Consider the following 18,347-nt stretch of genomic DNA (forward strand, 5'->3'; position numbering starts at 1 on the left):
TGAACAAATAACCGTTATTTTCCGTCCGATTTGTTTCCAAGCTGTTCTGGTCGTTGGTTAAAGTTGTAATAAATAACTTTACAGCAGCAGGGTTTATGACAGCAGTGACCCTTCGCAGGGCAGAGCAAGCATGCAGCCAAGCTAGCAAGCTGTTAGACCACTGCGTCATGGAAAAGTTGTCATCTGCTGGACTGTAATGAAAAGTCAGCAGTAGGCTATATTTGTATCAGCGGTCTGGTATGTTTTAATCTCTTTCATGTTATGGAGTAATATTCTCACCGGGCTGTCTAACTTCTTAATAACTGAAAATAGCTGTGTGTTATGAGTTATGACCTATTGCTTTATATTGGTAGCACCCTTCTAGAATATGCTTCTCTAACCAACATAAAACACATCGTAACTGTCTTAACACGGTATGTGTGTGTGTGTGTGTATGCTGGAGCGGAGCGTGCCCAATTTCATTCGGAGCGAGATTCCCAAAGGCTGGTGTATCTGCGAAACCGCTCCAGTAGCGCTCACTTCACGAGTTCAGGGTATGCCGGCCCAGCATGCATTTGTAGTCTACTTGTGTGCTGCAATAGCCACTTGCTTTACCTACTGTCATGGAGTTCACTAAATATTTTCATAAAGAAACTGATAAAACATACAGGTGCAAAATCAAGGTGACTTACAAAGATGAGGAGCAAGAGAATGAGTGTGGTAATGTAGTGTCCACAACTAAATAATCATTGTTGAATCTGAAAAGACATGTATCCCAAAAGCATGAAGGTGTACTATTTAACTGTGTGATTGTAGCAAAGTATTTATGAACAAAAAATCTGATCTCTTAAAAGTTGTGTTCATTTTTGTTCTATTACAGTGCCTTCGGATAGTATTCAGACCCCTTGACTTTTTCCACATTTTGTTACGTTACAGCCTTATTCTAAAATGGATTAAAGTGTTTTTTCCCCTCATCAATCTACACACAATACCCCATAATGACAAAGCAAAAAACAGTTTTTAGACATTTTTGCTCATTTATAGAAATAATAAAATATCACACTTACATAAGTATTCAGACCCTTTTCTCAGTACTTTGTTGAAGCACCTTTGGCAGCAATTACAGCATCAAGTCTTCTTTGGTATGACGCTACAAGCTTGGCACACCTGTATTTGGGTGGTTTCTCCCATTCTTCTCTGCAGATCCTCTCAAGCTCTGTCCGGTTGGATGGGGAGCGTTGCTGCACAGCTATTTTCAGATCTCTCCAGAGATGTTCGATTGGGTTCAAGTCTGGGCTCTGTCTGGGCCACTCAAGGACATTCTGAGAATTGTTGGAAGGTGAACCTTCACCCCCAGTCAGAGGTCCTGAGTGCTCTGGAGCATGTTTTCATCAATGATCTCTCTGTACTTTGCTTCGTTCTTCTTTGCCTCGATCCTGACTAGTCTCCCAGTCCCTGCCGCTGAAAAACATCCCCACAGCATAATGCTGCCACCTCCATGCTTCATTGTAGGGATGGTGTCAGGTTTCCTCCAGACGTGATGCTTGGCATTGAGGCCAAAGAGTTCAATCTTGGTTTCATCAGACCAGAGAATCTTGTTTCTCATGGTCTGAGTCTTTAGGTGCCTTATGGCAAACTCCAAGCGGGCTGTCATGTGCCTTATACTGAGGAGTGGCTTCCGTTTGGCCACTCTACCATAAAGGCCTGATTTGGTGGAGTGCTGCAGAGATTGTTGTCCTACTGGAAGGTTCTCCCATCTCCACAGGAACTCTAGAACTCTGTCAGAGTGACCATTGGGTTCTTGTTCACCTCCCTGACCAAGGCCCTTCTCCCCCGATTTGAATAACACAAATCTTGCAGTAATGTACTTTAATCTCAATATAAGACCAGTTAAATGTAAAAAGAAAAACATATTTAATGTTCTCTTACTTAGAAAATAGTATTGATCATATAAGCCTAGACGATATCCCAAAAACCTAACAATATACTGAATTCATACATTTTCAGTAATTTATTTTTCAAATCGGCGAGGTAAACTCATTAAAGTATTCAATAATTTCGCCAAAACATCACTGCTCTAGAGAAGATATGCGTGGAGGAATGGGCCAAAATACCAGCAACAGTGTGTGAAAACCTTGTGAAGACTTGCAGAAAACGTTTGACCTGTGTCATTGCCAACAAAGGGTATATAACAAAGTAATGAGAAACTTTTGTTATTGACCAAATACTTATTTTCCACCATAATTTGCAAATAAATTCATTAAAAATGTGATCACAATGTGATTTTCTGGATTTTTTTTTCTCATTTTGTCTGTCATAGTTGACGTGTACCTATGATGAAAATTACAGGCCTCATCTTTTTAAGTGGGAGAACTTGCACAATTGGTGGCTGACTAAATACTTTTTTTCCCCACTGTGTACACACACATACACACAGAAAAGGCAGTGTTACTTAAAAAAATTGCACAGTGAGTTTGATTGAATAGAGCACGTAAGCTTACCGTGTGTATGTGTGTGCGCGCCAGTGTAACTGTCTGCCTGTGTCTACATCAGGGGTTACCAAACTTTTTTGGCCCAAAACCCCATTTTGATATCTGAAAATTCTTGGAACCCCACCCATGTTAATATATTTTTTTTTTAACAGCCAATATTTACTTTTTGATATGGGGCTATGGCAGTCAATTGAAAACATTCTAACAGTATTTCTGATTGTCTTCTTAACTCACCATCACATACTTTTAATGTGGGGCAGTCATTACCAAATTAGTCTGACATAATGTCTCTTATCTCATAATGGCATTTTGAGAAACACCCAGAGTTTCCTCTTGATTGCTATCAATAGCATAAATTCTTTGATTTACAGGGTTATCTGACAAAGGTATTAATGGGAGTTTCTGTGCCTCTACCTCCAAACACCATTGTTTTCACCATATCAATTACTGCTGGTAATATCAAAGTCTGCAATAGTGTGTGGTTTCATAGTGTAGCGGGCCTAGCCATTGACCGTGGGAATGATTCAAGTGCAACAGTCAACTGCGGCCTTTTCCCCGTGATCTAAGGGCACTCTGGTTGAATTTTATCTTTTAGATTTGAATATTTTTCTTTTGGATTTTTAAGTTTAACCACATTACAATGATTTTGAGTTACAAAGACTATATTATAATATATATATATATTTTTGTATACATTTCAGGATTTGGGAAATTCTCCTGCGATCCCATTTTCATATCACGTGACCCCTAGTTTGGGAAACGCTGGTCTATGTGTCTGATCACGTTGGTCCTCTCGTACCATTTTATGAGCCATGACATTAGCTGTGTGAGAAAGTGAACAGGACAGGAGTATAACGTACACTACAGACATTATAGGCCTGGCGTTTCAGGAAAACCCGTCTCCTACATGTCATGTAAAACCAGCCATGTAGGAAATAGGAATGCATACATATTCACAGGATATGAAGTGCTAATCACCTAACATGTAACACTAGCCAACAGGGGGTTGGGGCTAGGGAATGAAGCACTGTCTGAGAGATGCATTTTTACACACACACACACACACACACACACACACACACCAAGATACATTTCATAGGGCTTCCTAGAGGCAGGCAAGGTAATGGTCTTAATGCCAATCAGGCGTCAGAGCTGTAGGTAATGTTGCTGTGGTATTCAGAGGACTGCCGCTCAGGCAATTAGGATGGTCTCATACTGCCCTTCTGTCTCCTGGCCTTACAGCACAGGCCTGGACTCCTGGATGTAATGTTACCCACACACTAACTTTCCATTACGCCTGCTGTCAACCTCCCTCTCCCCTCCTTTCTCTCTCCCCCCTCTCCTCTAGCTCCAGCTGATGTCACTCTCTCTCGCTCTGGTCTGGTCCAAAGGGTGTGTGGAGCTCCAGGTTTCCACTGTGTTGACTGAAACAAGGCCCAGAGCAGAGAAGTGGCTGTGGTATCTCACATTAGATCAGCTCTGTTAGTGGTTTGGCTGGAGCTGCTTTAGCCTTGTGTGTGTGTGTGTGTGAACTTCAAAACGCATGCTGTGGAATCATCTGTGAGTTAGTCAGGGGTGTGTACGCTATTGCTGATTTTAGAAATGGAAAGCAGTGAGGGAAGGGCTGGGACCAACTACAACCGCCAAGACAACCACTGCATCTCAAATAATCTTAATGACTGTTTGAAAAGCAATTTTTATGCAAATGTACGCTCAGAGCACAAGGCAATGTCACCAATTCGACAAAGGCATGGCACAGACATAACAAATCAAATAGACCAAGTGGCAAATGGCGTTACACAACAGACTGGAGCTGTTTGGTAGGGTAATATCATTGATTGATTCTGTGACTTTGATTGATTCTGGTACTTGCTCCTGGAGGCCATCCCTAGGCCAGGACGATGTGGAAACTAGTGAAACCCATCTGTGGTTTGTTTCAGCAGGCTGACTGCACTTTACAAGTCCCATTAAAGTCCTCTACTGAACGCTTCTACCTCGTCAAACCTCTCTTTTCACACACTCACCAGGACCACCTCGTCAAACCCAGGCACTAAAGGGCCATCTGTGTTGAGCTGTTTTAAAGCTCTGTGTTGTTTTGGATGCCTATAGAGTGAAATGGGATGATCAAGTTATAAAGGCGTTACGGCTTTTGAATTAGCTGTACAACAGTTCCCTGCTGATTTTACACAAAGGTTGTAATTGGGAGAGCTTATGAGATAGCTTTGAAAGTAGGGCCCTTTCTGTCATTACGAGATATAATTTAACGTTTCCTTTAGTTCAGATCAGAGGAATATGTTGTTGGGGGAAGTTTGGGGTCAGGGTTAAAAAGTGTTAGGTTAAGGTTATGAGGGAATGCCAGGTGGCTGGGTGCTGCCTGCTACACTGGTGGTGGATGGAGTGAGTTAAACCCCCACACCATGTAAGGTGCTTTGAGACCTAGTGAAATATTTTATATAAATACAATCCATTATTATTGTTCTATTGAATTGAGGTTATTCAAGGTTTAATAGAGTTGAGGTGAGTGTAAGAGGTGTGTGTGTGTGTGTAGGGCTTAAAATGAACACCCACCACCTGCCAAATGCGGGTAGATTTTGGCATTGGCGGGTAAGATGTCTCTTTCACCAGCCACGTTGGCAGGTGGTCAGGCTCCACCGTGCAAGCATTTCACTCGCTTGTGTACAAATAGTATGATCACATTTTATAGTAAAATAAATGCTGTTTTCAAAGTATTTCCCTGGTTTTGTTTCATAGCTGGTAAATGAATCGCATAAAGTCAAAATTACGAACCGTCTATAGCCTATTCCACCTCGTGCTGCAACACTGCCTGGTGGGGGCTGATGTGCGCACGTGAAGAGCTGAGTGAAAGATTCATTTTTAGATGCACTGCGCACAGGCATAAAAGTTGGTCAAATTTACTTGAAACGACAGTCTACAGAAGTGAGACTTTGGCCTTGTTTTTTGGCTATTTACATTTTTTTGTTCACAAGCTAGGTTGTTTTTCTCTGAGTTTCAACTGCCAGGGAAGAGAAGACCACGCTTCTACTAGTCATACTCAATCACACAGGCACAAACATGACTAGAGTCACATTACCACGGTAACCTCCAGCCCTTAAAGGGGCAGATGAACATTTTTATCATAAAATAAAAAACTCAGCTCACAAAAAATTAAATTAAACAATATACCACATTACTTCTTACTAGTAATACATTTATTGTTTTAGAAACATTACAAAGCATGCTCATCTGTTTTTGTTTCGTTTTGTTTTGTTGGTGTCATTTTAGCTAAAAAATATTTTTTAATCTACCTGCCACAGTGGCTGGTGGACCAAAAAGTTAATGTTATGCCCTGTGTGTGTGTGTGTGTGGTGATAATAAATAACATCTCCTATGAGACTTTGTCACTACAATTGTAAGTCTTCCCCTGGGACCTACAATACTCCTATGTTGGATATCCATCTCTCTATCGCACTTCTTTCTAAATCAGTCTCCCAATGGAACATCCCAGTCTGGGAGCTATTATTAGGAGATGGGGAAGGAGAATTGTGGAGGAGTGGATAACAAGAGTGGGATTGAGGGGATGAGTGACAGCCAGAGGGGAGCACATGTTGAAAGAGGAGTGTAGGTTAAATAAATGAGTGCCATAAGAGACGTGACAGCTGGCACCACTGGGCTACCCCCCCCCCCCCCCCCCCAAACAAACAAACAAACACACAGTGGTTTCTCACTCAGTGGTGTAGAGTGTCTGTCAGGGCAGCAGTTTTAACAGTTTACTGCTGTCAGGAGGCTCTGGACCTCTGCTCTCTCTCCCTTTCCTCCTCTCCACTCCCTCTGCTCCTCTCTCACTCTCTCCACTCCAACCCACCAAGCTCAGCTTGGCTCCTGTTGTTCACAATACAGGGGCCATCTCCTCTGCTGTCTTAGAACTGATGACGCTGAAGTTTGAAAGCACCCACCCACTCACGTCTGTTTTTTAAAATCTGTGAAAAACTTGTTCACCTCAACACAGACACACACACACACAGGGACGTTGTGTATGATTTATTTGGGCCAGGGTGTGTGTGTGGCTCACTGGGCCAGGGTGCTGCGTCCTCTGGAGCAGGCTGAGTGTTTGGGGCTGGTGGTGGAGGATGTTGTTGCTTCCAGACAGACAATCAGGCATCCAGTCTCGGAGGTGGTCATCAGGAGAGTAGTTCAGCTGATTAATAGAGATCACAACACATTTTCCTACTGTTCCATCACTGTGTCCCTGGCCCCCTGGTAATGTCCCTGGCCCCCTGGTAATGTCCCTGGCCCCCTGATAATGTCCCTGACCCCTGATCCAGTCTGTCAGTGTGGTCTCCACCCTCTCAGGGCTAGTTCAGAGTCCGTCCAAGTGCACTAGTATCGGACTGCTCCCCTCTGATGACTGGGATAGTTACTTACCCTTATGGCAACTCTGACACTGCTACCTTTCAGCTCTTTGTTTCTGACTTAAAACACCTACTCCTCTCTCTCTCTTCTTACCGTGCCCCCTCCCCTCTCAATGAACTGTTAAGAACAGACTGCGTTTGTCCTTGGTGGAATACACTAACTCTTTACTCCGCTCAAGACCGACTGTGGCTATGTTTGTTGTTTATCCCTGTGTTTGTGTTGTATAAATCCGTGTATATGACTGATTTAGGAGCTGCTGAACCTGTGGGTGTGTGCACCATGTAAATCTGTGACTGTGTGCCTGTTGTGTAAACTTCTAAGTGTTTGTGTGTTTAGGAGCTGTCAAGTTGTGGCTGGAACAAGAAGGAAAAGCACAGCTCTGCCCCCAACGCTGTGGCCTTCACCCGCAGGTTCAACCAGGTAACAGACACACACACAGGCAGAATAGTGGGGGTGGATAGGGGGAGAAATGTCCCCCTGGAGCTGAGTTATGAGCCTTGGCAAGCAGGTAATGGAGATATTACATCCTCTCTCTCCCCCCCCCCATCCTCTCCTCTTTCCTCCCCGTCTCTCCTCACCACATCCCAAATCATACTCTCTTTCCTAATCCTTTGTTTTGGAGCTTGGAGGGTGTCATGGTAACAAAACGTGCTTCCTGCTGACTTGTTGACTCATCTCACATAGGGAATAAACACACACACACACACACACACACCGTTGACATATCTCACAGCAGTGCATTTGTCCGTATTCTCTACCTGACACTTCGGCCCTGAATAAGACACAATCCATCATCTCAAATCCCCTCCGTCCTATTGTCTCAGCCTGCTTACACACTCTCTCTCTCTCTCTCACAAATCCCATCAATCTCATGTTCTCATCTCATCAGACTGGGTTCTGTCCGTGATACTGCTAAGAAACACTGAGAAGAGACCTGAGACAGACTCTTTCTTTCCTAACACTGTCCTTAGCTGGCCTTCACTGTCTCTAGTGTTTGTTTAAACTGTTTGGACATGTTTCTCTGTGGTCTGAGAATGTGGTTGTGCATGGTTTTAGTTTGTTTGAGTGTTTTGAGCGTGTGTGCATGAGTACAAATTGAACTCGCGTGTGAAGTCATCAGCAGGAAGCTCTCTAATGACGCACGGGCAGCCTTACCCTTTAATCCTGCTCCGTCTCTCTCTTTCTGCCCCTTTTCCTCTCTCCCTTTCCCATCTTCCGGTCTCTCCCCTGCCAATTTAGGAGTGTCTTTACTGCCCTCCATCTTCTCCCTGCCCCTTTAAGAGTGTCTTTAAGACCCTGCAGACTCAGTATGAGATGATGTTAGAAGAATGTGTTTCTGTGGAAACTTCCCCAAACGGCCGTTACAGATGTTAGTTAGCTGCACAGCACATCACAGGGCCAGCCGACCGGCAGGCAGGCATCAGCCAAGGGAAATGAGCCGATGTGAATAATGGGGCTTGGGCAGGGAGATATCCTTAGCATGAGCTCCAGTCTTAGCACTCTTCCTTTAGCTCTGATATTGGCAGCAGGCTTTGGATGACAAGGGGAAGGCTGCCATCTTTCAGTACTGCTCAAGCCCAAATCAACCCCTAGCTAGTTAGTTAAATAGCTAATCAGACTAACTATTAACTATCTGCATTGACCCTTTTTGCACTAACTCTTTTGACTCATCACATATGCTGCTGTTACTGTTTATTATCTATCCTGTTGCCTAGTCACTTTATCCCTACCTACATATACATATCTACCTCAATTACCTTGTGACCCTGCACATCGACTCTGTACTGGTACCGTGTAGATAGACAAGTTATCGTTGTCATTGTGTATTTATTCCTTGTGTAATAATTTTATTATTATTTCATTGTTGGGAAGGGCCCGTAAGTAAGCATTTCAATGTTAGTATACACCTGATTTTATGAAGCATCTGACAAATACAATTAGAGTTGAGCTGTCTCCATACTGCTTAGGCATTACTTCATGTTGTTCTGAAAACACTGGATAGGTGTAAGCAATAAGGTAATTGTTCCGCCTCACTCTCTGATAAAAGTTTTGGATTGAGTATGTATGAATGTGTGTGTATGTATATACATATGTGTGTGTATGTATGTGTATATATATATATATATATATATATATATATATATATATATATATATATATATATATATATATATGTATATGTATATATATATATATATATATGTGTATATGTATGTATGTATGTATATGTATATATATGTATATGTATATATATATATATATGTGTATATGTATGTATGTATGTATATGTATATATATATATATGTATATATATATATATATATATATATATATATATATATATGTATGTATGTATATGTGTATATATATGTATATACAGTGGGGAGAACAAGCATTTGATACACTGCCGATTTTGCAGGTTTTCCTACTTACTAAGCATGTAGAGGTCTGTAATTTTTATCATAGGTACAGAGAGACGGAATCTAAAACAAAAATCCAGAAAATCACATTACATTTAGTCATTTAGCAGACGCTCTTATCCAGAGCGAATTACAGTTAGTGAGTGCATACATTTTTATTTTTATTTTTTTTTATACTGGAATCGAACCCACAACCCTGGCGTTGCAAATGCCATGCTATACCAACTGAGCTACATCCCTGCCGGCCATTCCCTCCCCTACCATGGACGACGCTGGGCAAATTGTGCGCCGCCCCATGGGTCTCCCGGTCGTGGCCGGCTACGACAGAGCCTGGATTCGAACCAGGATCTCTAGTGGCACAGCTAGCACTGCGATGCAGCGCCTTAGACCACTGCGCCACTCGGGAGACTCGAGCTTACTGGTCACATTATGATTTTTAAGTAATTAATTTGCATTTTATTGCATGACATAAGTATTTGATCACCTACCAACCAGTAAGAATTCCGGCTCTCACAGACCTGTTAGTTTTTCTTTAAGAAGCCCTCCTGTTCTCCACTCATTACCTGTATTAACTGCACCTGTTTGAACTCGTTACCTGTACAAAAGACACCTGTCCACACACAAGGCTGGGATGGGCTACAGGACAATAGGCAAGCAGCTTGGTGAGAAGGCAACAACTGTTGGCGCAATTATTAGAAAATGGAAGTTCAAGTTCAAGATGACAGTCAATCACCCTCGGTCTGGGGCTCCATGCAAGATCTCACCTCGTGGGGCATCAAAGGGGACAGGACGACTGCACTGTATTGAGGGGAGGATGGATGGGGCCATGTATCGCGAGATCTTGGCCAACAACCTCCTTCCCTCAGTAAGAGCATTGAAGATGGGTTGTGGCTGGGTCTTCCAGCATGACAACGACCCGAAACACACAGCCAGGGCAACTAAGGAGTGGCTCCGTAAGAAGCATCTCAAGGTCCTGGAGTGGCCTAGCCAGTCTCCAGACCTGAACCCAATAGAAAATCTTTGGAGGGAGCTGAAAGACCGTATTGCCCAGCGACAGCCCCGAAACCTGAAGGATCTGGAGAAGGTCTGTATGGAGGAGTGGGCCAAAATCCCTGCTGCAGTGTGTGCAAACCTGGTCAAGACCTACAGGAAACGAATGATCTCTGTAATTGCAAACAAAGGTTTCTGTACCAAATATTAAGTTCTGCTTTTCTGATGTATCAAATACTTATGTCATGCAATAAAATGCAAATTAATTACTTAAAAATCATACAATGTGATTTTCTGGATTTTTGTTTTAGATTCCGTCTCTCACAGTTGAAGTGTACCTATGATAAAAATTACAGCCCTCTACATGCTTTGTAAGTAGGAAAACCTGCAAAATCGGCAGTGTATCAAATACTTGTTCTCCCCACTGTATATATCACACACACACACACACACACACACACTACCATTCAAAAGTTTGGGGTCACTTAGAAATGTACTTGTTTTCATGTCCTTGTTCATGTCCCCACGGGGGGCCAGTATGAAAATAAAAAAGAATAATGTATGCACTAACTGTAAGTCGCTCTGGATAAGAGTGTCTGCTAAATGACGTAAATGTAAATACAGTGTAGACATTGTTAATGTTGTAAATGGTGATTGTAGCTGGAAACGGCTGATTTAAAATAATTAAATTAATGGAATATCTACATAGGCGTAGAGAGGCCCATTATCGGCAACCATCAGTCCTGTGTTCCAATGGCACGTTGTGTTTGCTAATCCAAGTGCTAATCCAATTTTCAAAGGCTAATTGATCATTAGAAAACCCTTTTGCAATTATGTTAGCACAGCTGAAAACTGTGATGAAAGAAGCAATAAAACTAGCCTTCTTGAGACTAGTTGAGTATCTGGAGCATCAGCAATTGTGGGTTCGATTACAGGCTCAAAATGGCCAGAAACGAATAACTTTCTTCTGAAACTCGTCAGTCTATTCTTGTTCTGAGAAATGAAGGCGCTTCCATGCGAGAAATTGCCACAAAACTGAAGATCTCGTACAACGCTTTGTACTACTCCCTTCACAGAACAGCGTAAACTGGCTCTAACCAGAATAGAAAGAGGAGTAGGAGGCCCTGGTGCACAACTGAGCAAGAGGACAAATACATTAGTGTCTAGTTTGAGAAACAGATGCCTCACAGGTCCTCAACTGGCAGCTTCATTAAATAGTACCCACAAAACACCAGTCTCAACGTCAACAGTGAAGAGGCGACTCCGGATGTTGACCTTCTAGGCAGAGTTGCAAAGACAAAGCCATAACTCAGACTGGCCAATAAAAAGAAAAGATTAAGATGGGCAAAATAACACAGACACTGGACAGAGGAAGATTGGAAAAAAAGTGTTATGGACAGACAAATCGAAGTTTGAGGTGTTCGGAACACAAAGAAGGACATTTGTGAGACGCAGACCAAATGAAAAGATGCTGGAGGAGTGCTTGATGCCATCTGTCAAGCATGGTGGAGGCAATGTGATGGTCTGGGGGTGCTTTGGTGGTGGTAAAGTGGGAGATTTGTACAGGGTAAAAGGGATCTTGAAGAAGGAAGGCTATCACTCCATTTTGCAACGCCATGCCATACCCTGTGGACGGCGCTTGATTGGAGCCAATTTCCTCCTACAACAGGACAATGATCCAAAGCACAGCTCCAAACTATGCAATAACTATTTAGGGAAGAAGCAGTCAGCTGGTATTCTGTGTATTATGGAGTGGCCAGCACAGTCACCGGATGTCAACCCTATTGAGCTGTTGTGGGAGCAGCTTGACCGTATGGTACGTAAGAAGTGCCCATCAAGCCAATCCAACTTATGGGAGGTGCTTCAGGAAGCATGGGGTGAAATCTCTTCAGATTACCTCAACAAATTGACAACTACAATGCCAAAGGTCTGCAAGGCTGTAATTGCTGCAAATGGAGGATTCTTTGACGAAGCAAAGTTTGAAGGACACAATTATTATTTCAATTAAAAATCATTATTTTTAACCTTGTCAATGACTACATTTCCTATGCATCTTGCTATATTTCCTATTCAAACTCATTTCATATATGTTTTCAAGGAAAACAAGGACATTTCTAAGTGACCCCAAACTTTTGAACAGTAGTGTGTGTGTGTGTGTGTGTGTGTGTGTGTGTGTGTGTGTATATATATATATATGTATATGTATATGTGTATATATATATATATATGTATATGTGTATATATATATATATATGTGTATATATATATATATATATATATATATATATATATATATATATATATATATATATATATATATATATATATATATATATATATATGTATATATATATATATATATATGTATATATATATATATATATATGTATATATATATGTATGTGTGTATATGTATGTGTGTATATATATATATATATATATATATGTGTGTGTGTGTGTGTGTATATATATATATAATCACACACACACAAAAGTATGTGGACTCCCCTTCAAATTAGTGGATTTGGCTATTTCAGCCACACCCGTTGCTGACTGGTGTATAAAATCGAGCACACAGCCATGCAATCTCCATAGACAAACATTGGCAGTAGAATGGCCTCACTGAAGAGCTCCGTGACTTGCAACGTCATAGGATGCCACCTTTCCAACAAGTCAGTTCGTCAAATTTCTGCCCTGCTAGAGCTGCCCCGGTCAACTGTAAGTGCTGTTATTGTGAAGTGGAAACGTCTAGGAGCAACAACGGCTCAGCCGCGAAGTAGTAGACCACACAAGCTCATAGAACGGTACCGCTGAGTGCTGAAGCGCGTACTGCGTAAAAATCGTCTGTCCTCGGTTGCAGCACTCACTACAGAGTTCCAAACTTCCTCTGGAAGCAACGTCAGCAAAATAACAGTTCGTCGGGAGCTTAATGAAATGGGTTTCCATGGCCGAGCATCCACACACAAGCCTAAGATCGCCATGTGCAATGCCAAGCGTCGGCTGGAGTGGTGTAAAGCTCGCCGCCATTGGACTCTGGAGCAATGGAAACGTCTTCTCTGGAGTGTGTTGAATCACGCTTCACCATCTGGCAGTCCGACGGACGAATCTGGGTTTGGTGGATGCCATGAGAACACTACCTGCCCCAATGCATAGTGCCAACTATAAAGTTTGGTGGAGGAGGAATAATGGTCTGGGGCTGTTTTTCATGGTTCAGGCCCCTTAGTTCCAGAGAAGGGAAATCTTAACGCTACAGCAAACAATGACATTCTAGACGATTCTGTGCTTCGCACTTTGTGGCAACAGTTTGGGGAAGGCCCGTTCCTGTTTCAGCATGAAAATGCCCCCGTGCACAAAGCGAGGTCCATACAGAAATGGTTTGTTGAGATCGGTGTGGAAGAACTGGAGTGGCCTGCACAGAGCCCTGACCTCAACCCCATGAATTGGAACGCCGACTGTGAGCCAGGCCTAACGCCCAACATCAGTACCCGACCTCACTAATGCTCTTGTGGCTGAATGGAAGCATGTCCCCGCAGCCATGTTCCAACATCTAGTGGAAAGCCTTCCCAGGAGAGTGGAGGCTGTTATAGCAGCAAAGGAGGACTAACTCCATATTAATGCCCATGATTTAGGAATGAGATGTTCGATGAGCAGGTGTCCACATACTTTTGGTTATGTAGTGTAGGTTGGTATGGCTGGAGAGGGGTAGGTGTAGAGTGTGATGTAGTGGATTGCGGAGGAGTGGTGGTACAGGGATGAAGAGGAGGGTACAGGGATGGATAGAGGTGAAAAGGGTATGGGGGAGGTGTAGATCTAAAGAAGTTTATAGAAGGGTAGATCATGTTCTAGGTGGATGGGGGCTGAGGTAAGGCTGGGTTGGACTGCGGTAAGGCTGGAAGGTGTAGGAGAGGACAGGTAAGGCGGGGGGGGGGGGGGGGCTGTAAGAGGGGACTGAGGTAAGGCTGGAGGGTGTAAGAGGTGACTGAGGGAAGGCTGGAAGGTATAGGAGAGGACCGGTAAGGCTGGAGGGGGCAAGAGGGAATTGAGGTAAGGCTGGTGGGTGTAAGAGGTGACTGAGGGAAGGCTGGAAGGTATAGGAGAGGACCGGTAAGGCTGGAGGGGGCAAGAGGGAATTGAGGTAAGGCTGGAGGGTGTAAGAGGTGACTGAGGGAAGGCTGGAATGTATAGGAGAGGACCGGTAAGGCTGGAGGGGGCAAGAGGGAATTGAGGTAAGGCTGGTGGGTGTAGGAGGGGACTGGGGTAAGGCTGGATGGGGCAAGAGGGGACTGAGGTAAGGCTGGAGGGTGTAGGAGGGGACTGGGGTAAGGCTGGATGGGGCAAGAGGGAATTGAGGTAAGGCTGGTGGGTGTAGGAGGGGACTGAGGTAAGGCTGGAGGGCTCTGAGGGAAGGCTGGAGGGGGCAGTAGTGGACTGAGGTAAGGCTGGAGGGTTCTGAGGTAAGGCTGGAGGGTTCTGAGGGAAGGCTGGAGGACTCTGGAGTGGTCTGAGGTAAGGCTGGAGGGGGCAGTTGAGTTTAAATAACAAATGACAGCACATATTGATGGGTACACTTCCTGCCTTAACTTCCTGCTTTTATTTCCTGCTTTTACTTCCTGCTTTGCACCTCGCAATGGCCACCAGTCAAGCCATTATGTCGTCCTTGACTTGAATGGGGACGCCCATTCTTTTAATTCTATTTCTATGGCAGCACATGCAGTCAGGAGCGGAGGAGAGGAGAAAATGTGCGTCTTACATAAAATTAATTGGCCCCTAGCCAGGTCCAGCTGTAGCCTCTTCTGCACCCAGGCAGTGAGATGGAGCTATCGTAAACTCTCCAGTCCTCTGGAGCTAATCCACAGCTATCAGCTGGTGTCTCTATGTTCCATGTTATTTATGATGATTGCAGAGTTGGAGCAGAGCAGCCTGAAATAGCAGGGATTTATAAGACCATAAACACTACAGGAAAGACACAACTGAGAGCCTCTGCTCTTTCCTTTGGCCTGGCCTGTAGAGTGCACACACATAGACATATGAGCGCACGCACACACACAGGCTTAAGGGGTTAGGGTTATGAGTTAGGTTAGGGGTTAGGTCAAAAAAGATTTGGAATGGGAATACATTTATTACTCTCCAAAAATCCTGACAAATCACGAAAACAAAGTTGTGTGTGCAGGATGTTAGAGGGAAAAAGTCATTTCCAGCCACTTGAATCTCTTGCATGGCTGTGACCCTCAATGGTGCCAGAGTGTAGTAGGAAAGTATTTTTCCCACAGTGGGTTTCTATACAGAGCCACCTGCAGTAAGCTGATATCATACACACTCACACTGTCCTGTGGGGGGTTTGGTCAGTCTGTTAACCATGTTGCTTCCCTCCTCTGGGCCGGTCTGGGATTCTCATCAGCACAACCCTGCACCGTACAGTAGAACCATGATCACACACACACACACACTCTGAAGAGGGGAGGACCTAAAGCTTTGGAGAAGAGGAGGGAAAGTGAGCGGGAGGAAGAGAGGGACTCCTGGGGAGATGGAAAGTTGAAGATGAAGCAAACGAGTTGGAAGTGAAAGAGAGGGATGGAGAGAGAAATATGGAGATAAGTGAGAAGGCTGCAGAGGGAAAGTAAAGGATAGACAAAGCTGACTTCAGGGAGCATCAGTATTGTGTATAGTTGATGACATATTGATGTATTGGTCTATTACACAGACAGGCTGGATATAAGTTTGGTAAAGTGCATATTTCCTTTGTTTTTCCTATGGGTAGTTTAGGTGACAGCGCTCTCGATCTCTCTCCACACTGATCACTCTTGGCTGTCCCTCTCTCCATCTATCTCTCGCTTCCTCACTATCTGTCTCGGTCTCTCACTCTCCACCTCTCTCTTTTTCTCATCTCCTCTCTGTCTCTCTCTCTTCCATACTTTCTCTCTCATACTTTCTCTCTCAATTCAATTCAATAAATGCTTTATTGGCATGAATGGGTGTTTGCCACTGTTGCCAAAGCAATGTATATGAAGTATTACATAAATGAACAATATGTGAGCAACAATTTTTATATATATCAACAAAAATAATTATACTGTATATGGAAAATAATACACAAAAAATAAAACAAACAGCAACCATTGAGAAATTACATCTACAAGGGCTCATGTGTATGACATAGTGGGAGTTATTGTCACTTAATTGTGACAGGCCATGACACACTCTGCAGCAAGCTCTGTTTTCTCCTAACAAAATGCAGATTTTCTCCTCAACAGGCAGTTCAAGAAATCCTGAAATTCTTTCTTTAAATTTCAGGAGATAATTACCTCTGGGTCATATTGGAGCAGTGAAGTAGGAAGAGCTGCTCATCCTCTAGTTGACCCGACCAACAGTGCTTACGTAGTCTTTCTTCACCGACCTTCCATGTGTTTCTATGTCGTCCTGTCTCTTGCCAGGCTATGGTTACCGAGTCTGTACCTTGTTAATGTCTTCCTTTATTTTAATTATTTGATTTTATCAAGGTGTTGTGCTAATTTGATATCTCTATTGAGAATGTGGTAACATTGAAGTTTGTGATAATAATTAATCGATGTATTTTTATTAGAGTTCTATTTGTTTCTCTCTCTCTCTCGTTCTCTCTGTGGAACACAGTGTACAGACAACTTTAGACTATAAAAGACTCAGGAGGCCTGATATCAGCTTATTTTCCCACCATTACCACTCCTCTCCCTTCCATCTTTCCATTCCCCTTCTCTCCCTCTCTTCCCTTCCCTCTCTCTTGGGCTGTTGGACCAGACACTGACCGATTCATTGACCTTTTTGGCTTTACTATGAGAGGAGAGCTGTGTGTGTGTGTGTGTGTGTGTGTGTGTGAGTGAGCTCTTGGCCAATTGATTTATCGGTCGGATCACTTTGTTCTGTCTGGGAATTACCTAACACACACTCTGACCTCATTGTCTTGCATACCTTTTATGGGTAGCTGTTGATACATCAGCTGGAGGCAGGGGTGGAGTGCTGCCGGAGCGGCACTCCCTCACTTTTTTCCATTTGAAAATACACAGAGCTGGAAAACTATTTCTGGAAAATGAATTCTGATGAATTATAAATAAATTATATTTAATTACCACTAAAATTACATGAAAAATGATAGAACGACAAACCAAATAAATATTTATAGTAGGCTAGAGGTAGGTAAATTGTGCTTTTTTCCCTGTCTTCTCTCTGGCGGTGGCGAGAATGATGAAGAACTGTAGGCTACGTGTGTGCACTGCAGAGGCCAGTCAGAGGCTTGACCACTTTGGCCAATCAGAACATTGAAAAATGATCACCACCAGTTCCTATCCTATATTTTAAAGGGATACTATATTTGTCTGTTTCCATTATGAAGGAAGTTAGAGGTAGTTTCACAAGCCAATGCTAACTAGTTAGCACAATGACTGGAAGTGTGGGTATCTGCTAGCAAGAAATGCTAATAGTTTAACACCATTTGCTCTAATTTGCTCACAAAACAGTAATTCAGGAAGATCATCTAAATGCATATTCCCATTAAACTAATTGAGATCAATCAAATGATTGGCATGCAGATGCAGTTTGGATGTTTCACCGGTATAACGTGAATAATTATCATTCACGATTGACCGTAATGATGGCCTATTTTGAAATTAGGTATGCCTAACTTGGAGATTGAGGATATTCAAAATAAACATTTATTGAGACAATATGTGTGGGTATAGGCAGACGTTGCAATTGGAGGATGCATTTTATGCATATTCTATAGGCTAATGATATAGAATTATATGATATTCAATAGGCTACATCTGTCGGTACAAACCTTGATTGAGGAAATTCTGACGTCAGTTACATTTGTATTTTGTGCTCCCTTGCCTAAAAAAAAATAGCACTACACCACTGGCTGGAGTCTGGTCAACTTTCCTCCATTCCAGTAGCCCTCTCACTCATCTCCTCCAATGCTCTTGTTTTCCCCAAAGATCTCATTGCAGACAGAACAGCTAATCTGATGGAACATTCCCATTAGTTCAGCTTCTCTGTAGACATTGTTGTGATCTGACCTGAGAGCTGT

At 43.0% G+C, this 18,347-nt stretch overlaps 1 protein-coding gene across 1 annotated transcript in view; it reads left to right on the top strand.

The window, feature by feature from the left end:
- LOC311148477 (ras-specific guanine nucleotide-releasing factor RalGPS2-like) overlaps window positions 1–18,347 on the top strand; it is a 131,968-nt gene that overhangs the window by 37,974 nt on the left and 75,647 nt on the right. Inside the window, exon 6 of the mRNA XM_084185453.1 lies at window positions 7,218–7,301. Within this exon, the coding sequence (XP_084041579.1) occupies window positions 7,218–7,301 (84 nt within the window). The remainder of the gene's footprint in view (window positions 1–7,217; window positions 7,302–18,347) is intronic.

This window comes from Coregonus lavaretus (assembly GCF_964263955.1).
Source record: "Coregonus lavaretus genome assembly, chromosome: 21".
NCBI classification, from domain to species: domain Eukaryota; kingdom Metazoa; phylum Chordata; class Actinopteri; order Salmoniformes; family Salmonidae; genus Coregonus; species Coregonus lavaretus.